General features: G+C 36.5%; 1 protein-coding gene across 1 annotated transcript in view; it reads left to right on the top strand.

Moving 5' to 3' along the window:
- The first annotated feature begins 1,321 nt into the window (after window positions 1–1,321).
- SECISBP2L (SECIS binding protein 2 like) overlaps window positions 1,322–19,609 on the top strand; it is a 63,594-nt gene continuing 45,306 nt past the window's right edge. Inside the window, exons 1-7 of the mRNA XM_060096800.1 lie at window positions 1,322–1,522; window positions 8,789–8,967; window positions 10,934–11,258; window positions 12,827–12,962; window positions 18,266–18,495; window positions 18,790–18,814; window positions 19,154–19,269. Of these exons, the coding sequence (XP_059952783.1) occupies window positions 1,499–1,522; window positions 8,789–8,967; window positions 10,934–11,258; window positions 12,827–12,962; window positions 18,266–18,495; window positions 18,790–18,814; window positions 19,154–19,269 (1,035 nt within the window). The 5' untranslated portion in view covers window positions 1,322–1,498. The remainder of the gene's footprint in view (window positions 1,523–8,788; window positions 8,968–10,933; window positions 11,259–12,826; window positions 12,963–18,265; window positions 18,496–18,789; window positions 18,815–19,153; window positions 19,270–19,609) is intronic.

Below are 19,609 nucleotides of genomic sequence, written 5' to 3'. Positions count from 1 at the left end.
TTGTATTTGTTTATTTATTTTTGGTTGCGTGGCATGCGGGATCTTACATACACACACACACACACACACACACACATGCACACACCCATGTAAAATTTGAGGAGCCAGCAGAGTTAATAAACCTAAATAAATGAGAGAGCTTTACATACAAATATAAATGTTTCTCCTTAGAAATGGTTTCTGCTGCCAGCCTTGATGTAAGTCTTATTGACCTACTAGAGTTCCTTTCACCAGGTCAAAATATAGTATCAACTTAAGTACAGTTAGGGGCTCCACAGACCACCTCTTCTTGGAGTCCTAGTCAAATAAAACCAGACTACCAAGTCAGCCTAACTGAAAAGGCAATGCAAGTTTTTACTGATGTCTCTTGAAGCATAACAAAGCAAACTTCTTAAAATTCTTTCCCCGCTGTGAATCTCCACGCCACTCTCCCACACAGGAGCCACCTCTACTCTCTCCTTTCACTTGTGTGATTTAGCTTATATAGCTTTTTATTTTTCTTCCTCACCCTGGAACTGACCAGCAAGCAAGAACTTTCAGGGTTTGTGTTGGAGGGTGTGTTTGAGGAGATGCCCAGAGGCAATCCGCTATGCTTACCAAGTGTCCAATTTCATGGCAGTCTCTTTCCTCAAGGAACAGTCAATAGGCACACTGGAAAAAGCAACATACCAGAGTTGGGTATGTTACCTGTTGGGTGGTGGGATACAGACTCTGGGTAAAATGAGGGGTTCTGAGATAGGGCAGATCAGCCTGAAGGTGAGCCTTCAGGTGGACCTGGACCTTGACAGTGAATTACCAAATCAGTATTTGTGGAGCCTCCTGTCTCCATTTCTCAGTGATGGCCGTTCTGGGGTGTTTTCCTTTACAGTCAAGACTCCCTTTAGCCGGATAACATAAGAAAGGATCATATGTACAGGTAGCTAAAAGCTTTTCCAGTATCACTAAGAGGTAGTTTGAGATAAGTAAGTGGTCTCTGAGGTCCCTGAAGACTAAAAACCGGGTGTCCTGAGTCCCAAGTGGTCCCACGCTCCTCCAGTTTAGCAGTCCAGAGGGGCAGTTAAGTCCCGCGTAAAGTGCAGAGTGGTTGAGGGCACTTGCTGCTGAGAATCTCCACCTGGCCTCAGCATCCAGATCAGCCAGCTCGGGCTCGGTTACTGCCAGCTCAGGCCGCCTGCGGTCACTCCTCCCACTGCCCACCTCGGTCTCCTCCCCCTTCTTTCCCTTTTGCGCACCGCCATTTCCGCCTACGGCTTTCTCCTATTTGGGCCCTCCTCGGCTTCCGTCCCAGATGATCCCTCCCCGAGGCTGCCGCCGTCTCCTCCTCCCGGAGCTGGAGCTACCTCCTCGGCTAGTGGCGTAGCCGGACTCTGTGTCGGCGCCAGCTACATAGGGGCGGAGGTCTGGAGCCCGGTCTCGACCCGAGCGGGGGGCCATGGAGAAAGCGGCCCGAGGCGCTCTCGACACCGACTAACGCGGGACCGTTGCGGCTGCAGGCGCCATGGACCGAGCCCCCGCAGACCAGGTACGCGGGCTTGGGCCGGGTTGGCCGGGCTGGGAGCTGGGGGTCGCTGCTTCCTCCCGGGTGGGCCCTGGCCTCCGAGCGTGGGCCCGGACGGCCGGAGTCTTCGGGTTTTTGCTGGCGCAGACCTCCTTTCCCCGGGAGCCTGGCGGCGCCCCACTCTCCTGCATTGTTCCAGCTGCTGTCTCGAGCTTGGGGGTTTTTCCAGCCCCGTTCCCCCCGGGCTGGGGACTCGCTTTTGCCCTTCCTCCCTGGCTTGGTGAAAGGGGCCAGAAGACTCCCAAGTTGTCCGTGCTCTCCCGAGAGAGGGTTTATAACTTCCAGAGAATACCACCCCCCCCTTCCCTTCCCTTCAGTTCTGGAATGTGTTTTCAAGGTGGAAAGGCTTTTGAAGGCTTCTCACTTAGAAAAACTGTCAGAGAATGTGTGATAACTACAGACGAAGGCGGGGGGCGGGTTATGGGCTTTTTAAGATCTACGTTTCCTTGAGCGAAGCATTGTTTTTGCAGTGGTTTTAGGGAAGTCTTCCCTTTTAGATATGAAATACTACGGTTTCCCTTTGCCCTTCTAGCCAACTATTTCGCAAAAATAAGTGTTTTTTAAAAGTCGATATTATATTTTAAAGGTGTAGGACCGAAGCGCGAATTCATTTCCGAGCCCGTTTTCATATTCACAAAGCAATCCTATTAGTGTTTTCAGCTGCATCAAATTATTGATTATCCAAGCCAGTAGGCGCTGGGAGGCTGGGATGGTGATAGTGTTAAAAAAAATAATGTAAAATAATAGTTTTCTTCCCCCACAGAAGTTTCGGTATTTTCCATTCTGAGACCTCTATGAAACGATTTAATTTGATGAAATCTAAGTTTACTCACTCTCCATTCCCCTCTTCAGTTGAAGGCCTTGCCCAGTGATGAACTAGGCAAATAGATGAAGGAAAAAGAGAGACTAGGGATTTGCCTAATTGCTTTACAAATGGATAATTAACACCTGAATAATGAGACAAGATTTCCCAAATTCCTGTATCTGTATATATGTAGCTAGTGAGAACCAGTCCTGATTTTAAATCGGGCTCTTTTAGCAGGCAAAGAGCAGCCTCCTGGTTGTGTGTGTGTGTGTGTAGATAGATAGATATTTTTTAACAAAATCTTTATTTAAAAAAAGCTTTATGTGAATATGCCTCTGAAAACACAAATGAGTTTTATGAAACAATATGTGTATTTACCGAAGCAAAATTGATTGGGGCCCCTTGGCAAATACACACAGGCTTTTCTGTGACCCAGGGTATTTTATATACACTCTATATCCAATTTAATGAAAAACAATTTTTCAAGGTATCTATCAAAAATGTCTGAGATTTCAAAGCCTGACAAGTGAATAGGAAATTTTCTTGAATGATTTTTTTGTATGTATGTCACTAATGAAAGGGTTAAACATTTTGGTTGTTTTCTGTGATGACAGAACTGTAACTAGTAATGCTGCCATATGTATACCGATGGTTCCCTTCATCCCAGAGGAAACGTAATGAACTATTTAGATGGTAACCCTTAGCATAGTTATTTGTGTGTGATTATCTTAACGGCAAGTGCTATGAGCAAATTATTTAGAGAGCCTCTTCATCTTTCATCCTGTATCTTTCAAAAGTCCACAACCTATTAAAATCCTGTAGAAATTTAAGGTTCAGAAAAAAATCATAAATGTAGGTTTTCCGTTGAAGAATTTTTCTTTTTTTTTCCCCTTCCAATACCTCTTGCCTCTTCCCTTAGCCTAACCTTAAATGAGAGAATAATTTGAATCAATCCCCCTTTTCCCCTACACATGCTCACAGGAAGCTGAGACCCCAGGAAGTGATGCCTAGTTCGTGCTGTAGGCAGTTAATTCAGGGGTCCATGGATGACCTGGAAGGAGTCTCCTTCGTTTTAATTAGCACTTTTCTGGGGCAAGACTCCATTATTTTCATCATATGCTCATGTTCATCATTGAAAAAAGGCACAGAACCATTCATTTCATGATAGATTAGGGGCTAGAACTGAGATTTGTCCACTTTGTGGAGTTCTTGATTGTTTTCACTATACCATTGAGTAATGCAATGGCTTTTCCAAGTTATTTGGAATGTACTTTTATATTTTTAATAACGAAGTGAATTTAATAGGTAAAAGTCATTAAAAACAGATGCCATATGTGTTGAATTCCCATTTTTTCTCACAAAACATTTATTTTTTTTCATTTTAAACCAGTGTTGGTTTATGTTCAGAATTTCTGGGAATGTCTACAGCATTAAAACTTATAATATTGTAGTGGTTAGCAATTCATAGAAGTTTGATTTTTACAAAATAGTACTAATACACACTTTCTGCACTTTGTCTTAATCTAAGCGAAATCCTTGGAGTATTGCACAAGTGTAACTTAAAAAAAAACTCAGCATGTTTTGCCTGAAGGCATTCATGTTGCTGTTGTTGAATTACCTCTTTTTAAAAAAAAATATAAAATCTTTGTATAAAAGGATAAATTGTGTGTGCGTTGATCGAAATTATAAAAAGTAAGTTACTGGGAATACATGCTAGCTGATAGTCTTAATTGTAGTAATGACTATTTGAAAGAATGTTATAACCAGAAGAGAGTCTCAGGAGTATTCTCTTTTAGCAAGACTATATTAAATCAAAACAAGTAGCTTAATTTTAATTGCCAGAGTTAGTTCTAAGAACTATTTGGTATTGTGCCTTTTTGTTGTTGTTCTTAAGGGAAAAAAAGCTGGTATAAAGGGATGTGAAGCATAAATCATGGAGTTCATTTTGTTTATAAAGTCTTAGTGTTTCTATTTTTAGTAAATTTAGGACAGTGTTTTGAGATTTTTTAAAAAATAAACAATAACCTTAGAAGTGACAGAACACTTGAGGTTTACTATCTCTTTTGTATTATCAAATAATTTGAACATTGGCTTGATATTTAGTACATTAATGTTAGATAAGTTCTTTTAAAATAATTTACAAAATTGATCACTGATGTCTTTAATTCTTAGAAAAGCAAATGTGTAATAAATGCATATGGCTTCATGCAAAGTGCTGTTTACCAATAAATATATAAAATTATTTGGTTTATAATTTTTTTCTTTAAATAATTTATAAACTTCAAATAATATCAGCACTGCAAACTAAATACATTCTAGATAAGTTACTCTAAAATGTTTATTATTCAGCAGTACTTACAGTTAGCTTTTATAGATCTAAGTAAATGATTGTCTTAACAGATTTTAAAAATAAAACTTTTGTAATGAAAAAGAAGGTAAATAATGCTCATTTAGTGAAAATACCATTTGGACATTTTAAAAGGCATTTTCCCCTAAGCTTTTAAATCAAAGAGGAAATATAAAGTAGAATTTTAGTTTTTTGAAAAAGTAATAAAATATTACATATGACAATGTATGGGATGTGGCTGAAGCTTACTCTGAGGCAAATGCATAGTCATAAATGTTTTCATTATTCAACATTTTAAAAGGAAATTAAAAATTAAGCATCCAAGGCAAGAAGTTTGGGGGAAAACCCCTCAAAGAAAGAGAGAAAAAAAATGTAAAAGCTGGAATTAATTAATTAGATCTTCCAAAAACTAGTATTAAATTTAGAAAGTTGGATGTTAGAAAAGTACCACCAGACTTTAACAGGATTAAATGTGGTCTCTTTTAAGAAAAGGGGGAAAATGTATGGATAGGAAAGCAAATGGTCAGAGTCTAAGGTAAACGCTCTTTTTTTTTTCAATATTTTCTAAAGTCTTGGCAGAACTCATATGTATAACTGCTGTGATTTGTTTTGGCAAGTGGTTTACTTTCAGTATAAAACATTTCAACCCGAAAACAATAAAGCCAGCAGGTATCTCTGAAGCATTTTTTCCTTCAGAAGACATTTTATCTTTGGCCATGATATGTAAAACATCTTAATGTTTGATATATCATATTTACCTTAACATAGGAAGAATGTGGAGGGTTTCCATGGTCATATTTTTTCTCTAGGTGTGTAGTACATACTGACAATTCACTGTGGGAGCGTGCCTTATTATGTTCTACTTCAGTTTTGATTTCAAGTGAGTGTCTTTTTTCTGTTGCTTAATTTGGGAAAATTATTTGCACTCTTCTGAATGTTCTGTCTCAGAGGAGTTTAGTATGCATTTTCTGTTGACGTGTGCTTCGTAGTAATGTTTGCCCATTTTCCCTAAACCAGCCTCGTGTGGTGCTCTCTTCAGAACATGAACTCATTGCATGTTTGTTGAATTATATATAGGCTCTCAGTGATCTGAATGCGTTTGTTTAATAAACTTTTAAATAAGGTTTTTATAGTTTTTTGTTCTGATAAATTCTTGCGTTTTCTAGATTATTCACATCAAAGAAGATTTATTGATGTTTGTTTTACTATATGCAGAATTTTAAATGAATGTGAAACAGCTTAAGTTTTGTGTTTTTTTCAAATACAGGTTTCTGGGATTATGATTTTTCATTAATTTGGAAAATTCTGAAATAATTTCTGAAAGATAAAGATAATTTTATTGTGTAGTTTTTTTTTAAACAAAGAGTAGTACAGGAATAGATTTTGTTCTGTGTTTAGACTTCTTTCATATTTATATTTTATTTAAGGAAACAAAAATATTCTATAAAATTTTTGATTTCTGAAAAACAGATCATGGCAAAAGTAGAGAGACTAAACAGAAATTCATACTGAGACATATCATTGTATGAAGTAACTAGTCTAATTTTTTCATAACATTTTGTTGTCCACTATGTTAAGACATTTTTTCCTTTGATCTCTATGCTAATATAATTGAAATATTGCCAGAATTTGTTGCTTGCTTAACATATTGTCTCTATGGGCTTTATTATATGGAATTTAAAAAATAGTTTGGGATCTTTACTTTTCAGGCCTGAGAACAACTGAGGCTGCATTTTGATGTATGACACTGAAGGCCCCAAAGTCACAATAAACAACTTAGAAAACCATACGGAGTTGTAACTATAGGAGAAAGTTTGCCAGCCTGTTCCTACTAGTGACATCTTCTGTTTGTGCAGCTGTTGACTACAGCAGCTTCTCTTTTTTGCTAAAAACAAAGGATCGTTTCATTGTGCGTTTTATTGTTGAATGCCAATATCTAGAATTGCACTTAGAATAGAAACCAATACAGACTTTAATTTTTAAGGACCTATACTGTGTATATGTGCAGATATTAGTTACAAATTATGCATGACACTTTTTGAATAGTGGGTTGCCTAAAGTCATAAAACGTATAGAGTACAAATGAGACTAGGCATAAAAAATTTTTGGCACTGTTTCCCCTCCCCACCACGCCACCTGGCTTGTGGGATCTTTGTTCCCTGACCAGGGATGGAACCTGTGCCCCCTGCAGTGGAAGTGGAGTCCTAACCATTGGACTGCCAGGGAATTCCCTGCACCTTTTGACTTGAGCAAGAATTTGAATTTGTTGTTACCAAGGTAATTTGTGAGTTGGTATTACTTGGGGGGATCAGGAAAAGTTATTTTTAAATTATTTCTTTATATTAGTATTATCCCTTTTTTTCATATTGGGCTGAGAATTTAATATAACCACATACCTTGCATTAAAAAAAAATCCTAGTGTCTTCTAGTCCAGATTTATAAAACTGTTCAGGTTCTCATATGTTCAAAGGTTGATATTTTATACCTTATGTAAATAAGTTTTGAATCATGTTGACTATCACAGTGACAATCACTGACTTATTACACTGTTAACATCTGTTTTTGCCTCTTGTATTGAAATTCAAGAAACCAGCTCCAGTTCACAGATATTTGTGAGTTCAATGACGTTATCAACTTCAGATTTGGTTAGTAGTACAGAAGTAGACTTCAAAGTTAAATCAGGTGGGGAGGAAGGATATTGAATTGATACTGCTATATAGTTCAGATTTCTTCCCCCAGACACATGTTGCTGAATATTTACAGTGGACTCTTTGGAGAACAGTTTTTCTGAAAAAGGCTCTATATTTAGCATATCAAGTCTTTTCTTTAGATTTTCTTGGATTTGCTACTGATTACTTTTGTGAGAAACATGCATGAAATTTATTCTGAGAAATATGCCTTGATGGGAGTTTCTACTGAATGCCATCCTAGTGGGGAAAAAGTTCTGGTTAGGGCTATTGCTTTCAGGTAGTTGATTTGAGTTGTTGAAAAATTGGACTGCATTCCACTTACTGGTTTTGCTAAGAAGTGTTTAATATCTTTTTAGATTGTAATGTTTGTGGTTTTAAACATTCTGCTTTTACAGAATGTGCCTATAGATTATTTCTTTGTATAATTAAATTTTAAAAATTTGTTAAATATAACAAATATAGAAAGAAAACTGCATAAAACCAGTGTACAGCTAAATGAATTATTGGATGAATACCTTGTATCACCCAAGTTAGGATATAGAACTTTGCCGGGTACCCCAGAAACTGTACAGGTGCCTCTTCCTAATCACAGCTCCCTCTTTCCTAAGAGTAATTCCTATCCTAATTTCCATGGCTCTTATTTACTTTTCTTTATAGTTTTGTCACCAACTTGTGCATCCTTAGTATGGTAGTTTATTATGTCTGTTAAATCTCTATAGATTTATAAGGAAAGATACAAAATAAACTAAAATGGAGTACATAGACTGGATTACTTTAGTTTACTCAGCTTGTCTACTGGGAAGCTGAAGTACTCATTTTTTTCCCAGTTTAACTGTGAAGCAAAAGTTTTTCTCCCTTATTTTTTTTTCCATTTATTGTAGACATTTTCCTTCCTTTTAATTTAACCATACTAATCTAATTTCCTGAGATGGACAGAAATAGACTATTTTTTAGACTATTCAAACAAATATAAAGTAATTATCCTTCAGAACTCTGTTCAGTGATTTTTTTCCCCTAACAAAATTAGTTAAAAACACATTGTTTTGTCTGAAGAGCTAGTTTTTTTTTTTACTACCAGCTTTATTTTTGGACTGTGAGGTACAACTTCCTTGTATTCTTGATTGTTTTAACAGCTTTGGTTATGTAAGAAATGACTTCATTTAAATCTAGTAACCTTTGATAACTTTTCTCCTATCTGATGGCTTTGTCTAAATAACGTAATCATATTTAATTATTTTAATTTGACCTTGCTATTCCTTTGAATGTCTTGTGACATTAGAGACCTAATTACTGTTTGTAAAGACTGTCTCTTTTATTGTTAAATTGTGAACTTGTATATTTAAATTTTTGTTCGTTTGTTAGTAATGTGTTTCACTTTCTCTTTGAAGAATGTCAAGCTGTCAGCTGAGGTAGAACCATTTATTCCCCAGAAGAAGAATCCTGATACATTTATGATCCCTATGGCACTCCCAAATGATAACGGCAGTGTTTCTGGTGTAGAACCAACTCCAATTCCCAGCTACCTGATTACCTGTTATCCATTTGTTCAGGAAAACCAGTCCAATAGGTAATTTGTTTACTATTATTTTCTTTTGGTGGGGGAAGAAAGGGGTAGGGAAATATAGAAGTTGGCAAAGGATACTTCTTAATTTTTTCTTTTGTAACTTTTAAACATTAACCATTTCTCTGTTTTCTAAGAGGAGTAAATAAAATCAAATGATGTAGAAATTTAAAAATTGTTAACATGGATTATTGTTATTTTCTCATTCTTTCTCAGAGAAAATGGAGTTCTTTGTATGTGTCTCCTATAATAAGTCATTGAAATTTGTTTGAAGTAAATTGACTCAAAGGGAGGAATGAATTATTCAGAAAGAGGTGAACAAAAATCCTTTTTTGAGGATAGGCATCTAATCATAATTGCCAAGACAGTCTGGCATAAGAAGGATATATCAAGGGGTAGCCCTTAACTTTGAAGCTTTTGTGTCTAGTTAGCATATATATGTAAACTACTCTGAATGTAGTTTAAATTTAGCTTCTGTGCTGTAGTCACAGGGTGATGTAGCAAAATGCTTACAGTTCAGATAATGTGTAACCTAGTGTTTAGGGTGTACCTTGTGATAGTCATGATAGCCTTTCTAACCCTGCTTAGCCTGTCTGAATGATTAGCATTTCATTGGTGTATTTCATTTTATTGCTGTATAAAAGTACTTTCAGCCTCTTTCAAGTTATATCACATACAAAAAATTGTACTACTCCAGCACTCTGGGATAAATGGATGAGGCAACTAGACTTTAGCCTTTGCCCAGCCACCCCTGAGGGCTAAGGCAATCAATATTTCCACACGTCTATAACCATTGGGGCACACTAGTGTGCCCAGGCATATTCTTTGAGAAATTCTGGATGTATGAGATAACAGATCACTAAATACTGTCTCAGATATTAAATATTCAAGTTAATAGTCTAAAACTCTTAATAGTTTTGGGCATTAGGCAAACAGTAGAAGCTAAAGGAGTCTTCTCAATTGAGTCAAGTTAACATTGTGTTAAAAATCTTTGACCTATATTGGATTATGTTTGAAGTGATTTGTAAACTAGATTAAAAATACTATTCTGTATTTGACAAAGTGGCCAAGTGTACAGTATGATAAATTTAATTTTTCTTACCTTACCAAATAATCTTTGAGAATTCATGAGTAAGCCAGCCATCAGATTATTTGAAAATATTTTTAGAATTATGGCAGGGAATATTTTTCCCTGAGGAAAAGCTCTGTACTCCAGCCCCCTATGACCCCTCATTTGTCAGCAGCAACTGTCTGCAAGAACTGCTGAGACAGGAAGGACTGGTGCTTTGTAGCAAGGGATTGCACTACGAGAACTCTAATGCTGGAGATAGATGGTAGTGAACAGGCTTGCCTTTTTCTTCTCTTCTTTCCCTTGGACCTGGTGCCTGCTTCCATTGCCAAGGAGGGGAGCCAGGGAAAGAGCCGGACTTGGCCAGGTGGTTAGGGGAGTATGGTAGAGGAGTAGGAGGCTGTGGGCCTGAGCTAAAGAATGGGAGGTGGAAGAATCAAACACCCGTTGTAAAGATCACCTTACGCAATGATCACCTTCCCCTGCTTTTTGCAGAAGACTGTCACAGTTGTTACCATTGGATGGGAACTTGGGACTGCCTTTAGTGGCAGATGGAGCAGCTAGGTGTTTTAACTTTTAGGCAGAAATACCTTGAGGAGGTTGAGGGGAGAGTTACAAATAAGAAAGGTCAGTACCAAAATTTTTAAATTTTGGAATGCAGTAAGTTATCAGGTTGAATTCCTTTTTACTGTCAATTTAAATTGTTATTACATGTACATAAAAATCTCTAGTTATAGCAAGGAAGTTTATAAAACGGTAATTTTATCTCTTTTTCAGAATTATTATGAGGCTACTATTTTGTACTGTTTTTTTCTTTTATTAAAATACGTTGAGATTTTGCTTTAGCATTACTTTTAGACATACATGTCAATAGATTTGTTCTTTTTTGATTTGGTTTTACAGGCAGTTTCCATTATATAACAATGATATACGATGGCAACAGCCTAATCCAAACCCTGCTGGACCATACCTTGCTTACCCCATTATATCTGCTCAGCCACCTGTTTCTACAGAGTATACATATTATCAGCTGATGCCAGCACCATGTGCCCAAGTTATGGGTTTCTATCATCCTTTTCCTGCACCTTACTCCAACACTTTTCAGGCTGCAAATACTGTCAATACTATAACTGCAGAATGCACTGAGCGTCCAAATCAGCTTGGACAGGTCTTCCCGTTATCTGGTCATCGAAACAGAAACAGTAATAGAGGACCAGTGGTACCAAAAGTAAGTGACTGAATTTGATTGGCTTTTGTGTTTGATATTTCTCTTGTTAGTAATAGTATAAGTAATTTGCTACTTGTATTGATTAGCTTTTAATCCTGCATTTACCTTTTAAAAAACAGTCAATGGTGTAGCATTTGTAAAATAATTTTTTTCCATTACTTCTGTTCCTCATTCTTAAATGGTGATATGATTTACAGTCATCTTCCAGTTCCTTCAGAGAGTTTACATAAGCATAATGCACAGATATTTCCAAAGTATTTTAATTTAGTGATAAAAATTGCATAGTGACACCAATTTTAATAAGTGATTAGTTTGGATCCTTTGCTAGCAGTGTTGAGTGGCTAATACACATCAAGACATTGCAGTCTTCAGAAATAAGCAGGAGATATTATGGAAAAGAACATTTGTCTCTTCAACTTCATTGTTTCTATTCTGTCAATTTTTAGTAGGAATAGCACTTTGTTATTCAAGGGATGCTTTATTATGTGAATACAAGGTCTCCTAGGGCTAAAGAAAATTAAAGATAAATATGTGAAACGACCTTTTGTCAGCACCAGCCTTTGACTAAATTAAAAAAAAAAAGACACAAAGGCCTTGAAATCACAGGAGGATTAAGGTTAATTCTAGGTGACTGTTTCTTAACTAAAAGGTTACTTTTCTATTGAGGCCATAATATCAAAGCAAATAAGAAAGACCATGTTTCTTTTCAGCACTTTTGAGCTAATAGAAGGCAGAGGGATTAGATGCATTTTATGACTTATTGTCAAGGAGTTGATGCTTTCCTAGATTCCATTAGCCTAGCCTCTTCAGTGAAAAGTCTTTGCTATCTTCTGGCATACTTTTTACAGATTAAAATACAAACAAGCAGCAGAAGTTGCTTTGAAAAGCATTTTAGTCTTTGTTCATGGAAACATTCTGGATCAAGGGAAATCCTTTTGGGACCTCTGAGAATGAAAAGAAGACAATAGTATATAACTTTCAGAGTTTGAAGTAACATGATTTCTCAGAGTGCATTTCCAGCGCTTGAATCTAAGAAGTCAAATTTGGAGTTCTATTGTATAAATTGCTATTAAGTGATGAATACCCATATTTTTAAAAATGAAGGAAAGGATCAACTTTTTAATATTTTCTTTTTAAACTCTAAAGCAGAAATTTCTTTTGTAATTCATTGCCAAAATTTCGCTTTTGGATAAGTTACCATCCTTTTTATTACCCTTTTAAATAAAAATTTGCAACCCCTAATTTGACATGATTATACTCTTATTATTATTCATTGAGAAAACTAAAAATGCAAATAAAATGAATTTATATTTTATTATAGTAGTATTAATGGTTATTTGAAAATAGTATATAAATGTGTGTATAATACATTATTTACCCTGTTATCATTGGCTACAGATAATTTCATGAAATCCTAACACAGTAACCCTGTTTCCTCATGGGTTGGGAGTCACTAATTTGTAGCCTACATTTAAGTATCTTTTATAAAGGATGTGTATTTTATAATGTTTAGTGCACTGAATAATATCTTAAGTTTTTTTTTTTTTTTTTTTTTTTACTTCAATCAGCAACAGCTTTTACAACAGCACATAAAAAGCAAAAGGCCACTGGTGAAAAATGTAGCTACTCAGAAAGAGACAAATGCAGCAGGTCCTGATAACCGATCAAAAATTGTGCTACTGGTAGATGCTTCACAGCAAACTGGTAAGGCAAGATTCCTTACGTATATACATTATAGGTTTTTAAAAAAATTTATTTTATTGAGGGAATTCCTTGGTGGTCCAGTGGTTAGGGTTCTACGCTTCCACTTCAGGCGGTATGGGTTTGATCCCTGGTTGGGGATCCCGCATGCTACATGGCAAGGCCAAAAAAAAAAAAAAATTATTTTATTGAAGTATAGTTGATTTACAATGTTGTGTTAATTTCTGCTATGCAGCAAAGTGATTCAGTTATATATACATATACATCCTTTTTTGTTTTCTTTTCCATTATGGTTTATCACAGGATACTGAATATAATTTCTTGTGCTGTACAGTAGGACCTTGTTGTTTATCCATTCTATATATAATAGCTTGCATCTGCTAATCCCAAACTCCCCATCCATCCCTCCTGCATCCCTCTTTCCCCTTGGCAACCACAAGTCTGTTCTCTATGTCTGTATACATCACTGATTTTCATCTGTTGTCATGCATTGACTTTATAATTGTGGACTCTACCACTTTATTTTTTTTGTATTTCGGCCATGCTGCAAAGCAAGCAGGATGGTTCCCCCAGCAGGGATCGAACCCGAGCCTCCACAGTGAAAGCTCCAAATCCTAACCAGTAGGCCACCAGGGAACTCCGTGGACTCTACCACTTTTTAGGATTCTAGGCTTTCATCCGTTTATCCTGCCACTTTGTGAAATTCTCTAGGAAGGATAAAACAGTCCATGTCCTTAATGTTCTTTCAACTTGCATGCTGGCTTATGTACAATTTTGGGCAGCATTTGTTGTTTCCTTATCCCCTTATAGTAGTGGAGCAGTTCAGAAGTCAGAGATGGAATTTTGCAGACATTGTAGAAATTTGAGGGACTCATTTTGATAGAAATCAGAATTGTATGTGTTTTATAACTAGATTAAAATCCTTTTAAAAACATCCTAACATCCTATAATATCTTTATAGAAGAAGTTACCAAGTTTTCTGCACTGTATTTTAGCGTAGATCTGAACCAGATGTATGAGTGATACCTATATCCTCAAATAAGTAAAAATTTTGGACTAGTTGGATATCATTTTGTCAAAAGTGTTTTAGAGGACTGTATAGCATTAAATTACAAAGCTTTATCCTGGTAATAGATAAGAATTAATAAATAGTCTTAAAATATTCTTTCTACTTTCCAGTTTATATTGTGAAATTTCATTTTGTATCTATGGTCTCAGCCTAATAGCTATAGAGTAGATGGCTGTCTTCTACTCTGCACCCACTGTGATTAAAGAAATTCTTATTAATGATCCAAGGTTAGGAATTAGATCTTTTCAAAGGCATATTTGCTTTTTACCCCCTATAGTTTTCAAAAAAATGCTGTCTGGCTTAAAATGAATTAGGTGGCACATACATTCTTTCATTTGGACTGTACCTTTTCTGTTGGACGTCTATTCAGTTTCCTTTTACAATTGCTTAGGTCTGTTAGGAGCAAGAAAGGATTTGGGAATCAGTTAAAAAACAATCTTGCTGATAGTGCAGTCATTGTGTGATTTGTAGGGCATAAAGCGATGAGATTTACAGACTGACAAATGGTTGGAGTGGCTATGGAAAAGAGCCACAAGGTAATATATGACAAAATTTTCTATGTTTTAGTTGTTCCTAGACATAGTGACCCATTTCTACATGCTTTGAACCCTGGAACTGCTTTAAAAATTTATCCTAACGTCTTTGGTTTGCTTATTAAGTGTCCACAAAGACAGCCTTCTGAAGCACAAGAATTAGAAAGCGAAAAGATGAAGATATAATTTGAGTAGAAGATTATACCTTCTATCAGTATTCTTATTCTTTAGTTTGTTTTTAAGTTATCAGGATTAATTGGTATCAACTATACGTAGAATGAAAATTTTAAAGGAGTTTGTAAAAAGTTTTACTCTTGAACACAAGCTCATATTATTTAAGAGTTTAGTAACATGGCTAGATATAAGATAATATACAAAAGTTAATTGCATTTCAGTGTGCTGCCAACAAACAAAATTTAAGAAAAGATATTATTTACAATAGCAACAAAAATACAGTTTCTGGCATAAATCTGACAAAAGATAATAAGACATTGATGCAGAAAGCTGTAAATTTATTATAGGACATTTAAAAAAATAAATAGCATGCTCATTCAGGACGATTTGATGTTGCAAATGGCATTTTTCCCCTAAGTCTATAGATTCAATGCAGTTCTAATCAAAATTCCTATGGTGGGCTTCCCTGCTGGTGCAGTGGTTAAGAATCCGCCTGCCAATGCAGGGGACACAGGTTCAAGCCTTGGTCCGGGAAGATCCCACATGCCACGGAGCAACTAAGCCCATGTGCCACAACTACTGATCCTGCGCTCTAGAGCCCACAAGCCGCAACTACTGAGCCCTCTAGCTGCAACTACTGAGCCCTCTAGCTGCAACTGCTGAAGCCCACGCGCCTAGGACCCATGCTCCGCAATCAGAGAAGTCACCGCTGTGAGAAGCCCGTGCACTACAACGAAGAGTAGCCCCTGCTCACCACAACTAGAGAAAGCCTGCACACAGCAACGAAGACCCAACGCAGCCAAAAATAAAATAAATAAATTTATTTAAAAAAAAAATTCCAATGGGGATTTTTTTGGAACTTGACAAACTAATTCTAAAATAAAGGAGCACTGGTCTGAAATAAAGGAGCACTAATTCTAAAATAAAGGAGCGCTGGCCAAGACATCCCTGGAAAATAACTTTTCCTCTAGATATCAAGATCTATTAAGCCATTTTATTTTTTATAGGCTTATACAAAAATATAGTACATAAAATTTAGTATGTGAAAATCAAACAGAACAGAGAGCCCAGAAACAGACTCATATGTGTGGAAACACATATAAGGAAAATGACAAAGATAGCATCACAGACCCCTAACATATACATCATGCAAATCTATTCCAGATGGATTAAGGGCTTAAATGGGAAAACCACATGTAGTAGAAAATATAGGCAGGTATCTTTATGATTGCATGGAGAGAACTATTTCTAAAATTAAGAATTTCTGTTTACCAAGCGTGAGTGAAAGAACAAGGCACAAATCTTGGAAAAGATTTTTACCATGCATGAAACTGACAAAGGATTAATGTGAGGACATATAAAGAATTTATAGGAATCAATAAGAAAATGATCCCACCTGTGCTCAGGGCCCCTGGAATGCAATGCTGCCAAGGGGCTGAAACAGTTTGGTAGAACTATAGGAATATTTGGACCCAGTTGTCCTACTCAGGTGAATGTATCCAAATGGAATCTCCCCCTAGAAAGAAAAGGAACTGTTTGATTAAAGGCGTGTACACTGCAGCAGCACCAAAAAAAAAAAAAACACTGAAAACTTCTCAATGTCCAGTAACGGGCAACAAGTCAAAAGAAGTCTCCAGGACATCCACTCAGTGGAATAATATGGGGCCTTCATATATTATAATTAATGAAGAACATATATATAATATTAAACAGTGCAACTCAAAAATTATATTGATTCTGTATAAAAATTATATATGGAAAAAATTGCGTATGTGAAAAAAGGCTTGTGGAAAAAAGAATATTTGTGATAGGTTAGGAGATTGTAAGAGGTTTTTTAATGTCGTGTAATTACAATTTGTGAAATACAAAAACGAGAAACAGGCAACTTAGTAGAAAAATAGGCAGAAGTCAAACAAACCAAAAGTAAAATTAAGAAGTATTTTACAGAAAGGAAAACGTGAGTGACTAACACCATGAGAAAAGATTCTCAATCTCGTTATTAAGCAGAAAAATGCAAATTAATACCCACAATGAGCCATCTTTTTATACCCAATAATTGGCAAAAATTATAGCCTAGAGGACAGTGTCAAGTATTTGGTGAATATGTGCATCAGTGGGGATATATATATCTTGTTGTTAGAGTGTAAACTGTTTTAACCACCTTCGAAAATGATTTGGCATTACCAAGCAAAGTTGAATATTATGTGTATCCCCTAAGGCCTAGCAGCAATTATCTTAGAGAAACTTGACGTGCACACACACACGTTTATATGTCTATATAAGAATGTTTACAGCAGTATTGTTGTTAATAGCAAAACCCCAAAACAACCCAGGTGTCCCACCAGTGGTACAAAGGATAAATGCATCTTGGTATATTCATACACAGACATTGTAGATTCCAGTGACCTTAATGAATTACAGCCATATGCATCAGAATCTCAAAACCAGTCACTGTTTGGGGGAGGAGGTAGCAGCAGGGGGAAGCAAGTCACAGAAGAATATGGACAGTATGATTTCATTTTAATAAAGCTAAAACTGCAAAAGTATATGATTTATGTTTTTGGAATACAAAAATCCTTGGTGGGGCTTCCCTGGTGGCGCAGTGGTTGAGAATCTGCTTGCCAATGCAGGGGACACGGGTTTGAGCCCTGGTCTGGGAGGATCCCACATGCCGCGGAGCAGCTAGGCCTGTGAGCCACAACTACTGAGCCTCTGCATCTGGAGCCTATGCTCTGCAACAAGAGAGGCCACGACAGTGAGAGGCCCGCGCACCACGATGAAGAGTGGCCCCCGCTTGCCACAACTAGAGAAAGCCCTCGCACAGAAACGAAGACCCAACACAGCAAAAATAAATTAATTAATTAATAAACTCCTACCCCCAACATCTTTTAAAAAAAAAAAAAAAATCCTTGGTAAATCTAGTTTAAAAAGTGAAGGAATGGTAAACACAATTCGGAATAGTGGCGACCTCTGAGGGAGAAAGAGAATGCAGCGGTGGAGGAGGCATGCAGTGGACTTCAAAGGATTGGTGATGTTCTGTTTCTTAAAATGGGTAATGGTGGTTTTAATTATTCTGTAATATTAATTATACAAATATTTCAGTTATACAAATATTCTCTTTTCATACTAAACACATTTTTTTTTTTTTTTTGTGGTACGCGGGCCTCTCACTGTTGTGGCCTCTCCCGTTGCGGAGCACAGGCTCCGGACGCGCAGGCTCAGCGGCCATGGCTCACTGGCCCAGCTGCTCCACGGCATGTGGGATCTTCCCGGACCGGGGCGTGAACCCGTGTCCTCTGCATCGGCAGGCGGACTCTCAACCACTGCGCCACCAGGGAAACCCCATACTAAACACATTTTATAAACCAACTTCTCAGGAACAGCTTACCTTTTGATGATCTTTTCAAAAGTTTTCACCTGTTTTCTCTATTTACAAAGTTAGGTATCTTTGTTTTCTTACAATTTTAATGATAACAAGAATTGATCAACTTGTCCTCAAAAAGAGTTGTCACACTTTCCTTGCCTTACAGATTTCCCATCAGACATCGCTAACAAATCTCTCTCAGAGAGCTCTGCCACAATGCTCTGGAAGGCCAAAGGCAGGAGGAGAAGAGCATCCCACCCTACTGCTGAATCCTCTAGTGAGCAGGGGGCTAGTGAAGCTGACATTGACAGTGATAGTGGCTACTGCAGTCCCAAACACAGCAACAACCAACCTGCAGCTGGGGCTTTGAGAAATCCTGATTCTAGCACCATCAGTGTATGTGGCATTACTTTGATTTCCTCATCAGTCATCTGTGTCAGTATTATCTTTGTGTCCTCTGCTAAAGCTGAAGTATCTATTTTCATGAACAATTCCCGTAATAATAGGATGGTTAAAAATGTATTTTGTATGTTTTATTATTAATATAAGAATACTCATTTATGGAGAAGTATTTTTTCTAAGATTATAATAAGCATGCTTCACACTAGATGGAATTATGAAATGTTTTGCAAGGTATGTGGTGTTTACTCTTAAGCAGAAAATAATTGTCTTTTTTGTTTCTATTTTTAGCATGTGGAATCATCTATATGTGCAGGTACTTACTTTCTGCATAGTGTTTTTGCTATACTTTATTCTTTGTCCATGTCACAGCTTTGTTTTTAAGCATGAAGCTTGCTGATGCTGCAAAAAAATTAGAAATCTTCCAAGGAAATTCAAGTTAATTTGAAGTATAGTTTTGTTGATGAAATTGAGAAAATTCCAGCTGGAGGTATTCTGTAAGATGACAACTTGTATTACTAAGAACTGGAATACCACTTAAAGTTTATGGAAAATTTTTCAGTATTACATTTATAGTGACTGAGTTTCAGTACGTGAAGTTAGGGGGCCCTTTAGGTTTTGACATCTTTATATTTTAAAATCTCATTTATTACAGGTGGTGTAAATTGGTCCAATGTAACTTGCCAGGCAACTCAGAAAAAACCTTGGATGGAAAAAAATCAGACATTTTCTAGAGGTGGAAGGCAGGCTGAACAAAGAAATAATTCACAGGTAATTTGGATTAGGTTGGAGAAATTTAAGTAGTGTGAGATGCATTATTATAAATGGTATAGTGGTTTTTGAAGGGCAGTGTCCTTAATTTTTGGTGATACATATTGTGTTGTTTAAAATAACATGATATCTGTAACTTTTAAATGGCTTAGCCAATAAAATTGTTATTTAAATAATGAAACAAAAGGCAAGATGTTGAATGTAGGTAGGATATTGTACCATTTTCTACTTTTCTATATTTCTATATAGAAATATATATATTTCTATATTTAAGAAATATTTTCTATATTTAAGAAATATATTTGTATATTTTATAATTTTAAAAAAGAATACTCCCCAG

The sequence above is a fragment of the Mesoplodon densirostris genome, chromosome 4 (assembly GCF_025265405.1).
Source record: "Mesoplodon densirostris isolate mMesDen1 chromosome 4, mMesDen1 primary haplotype, whole genome shotgun sequence".
NCBI classification, from domain to species: domain Eukaryota; kingdom Metazoa; phylum Chordata; class Mammalia; order Artiodactyla; family Ziphiidae; genus Mesoplodon; species Mesoplodon densirostris.
This window is presented reverse-complemented; position numbering and strand designations above follow the sequence as displayed.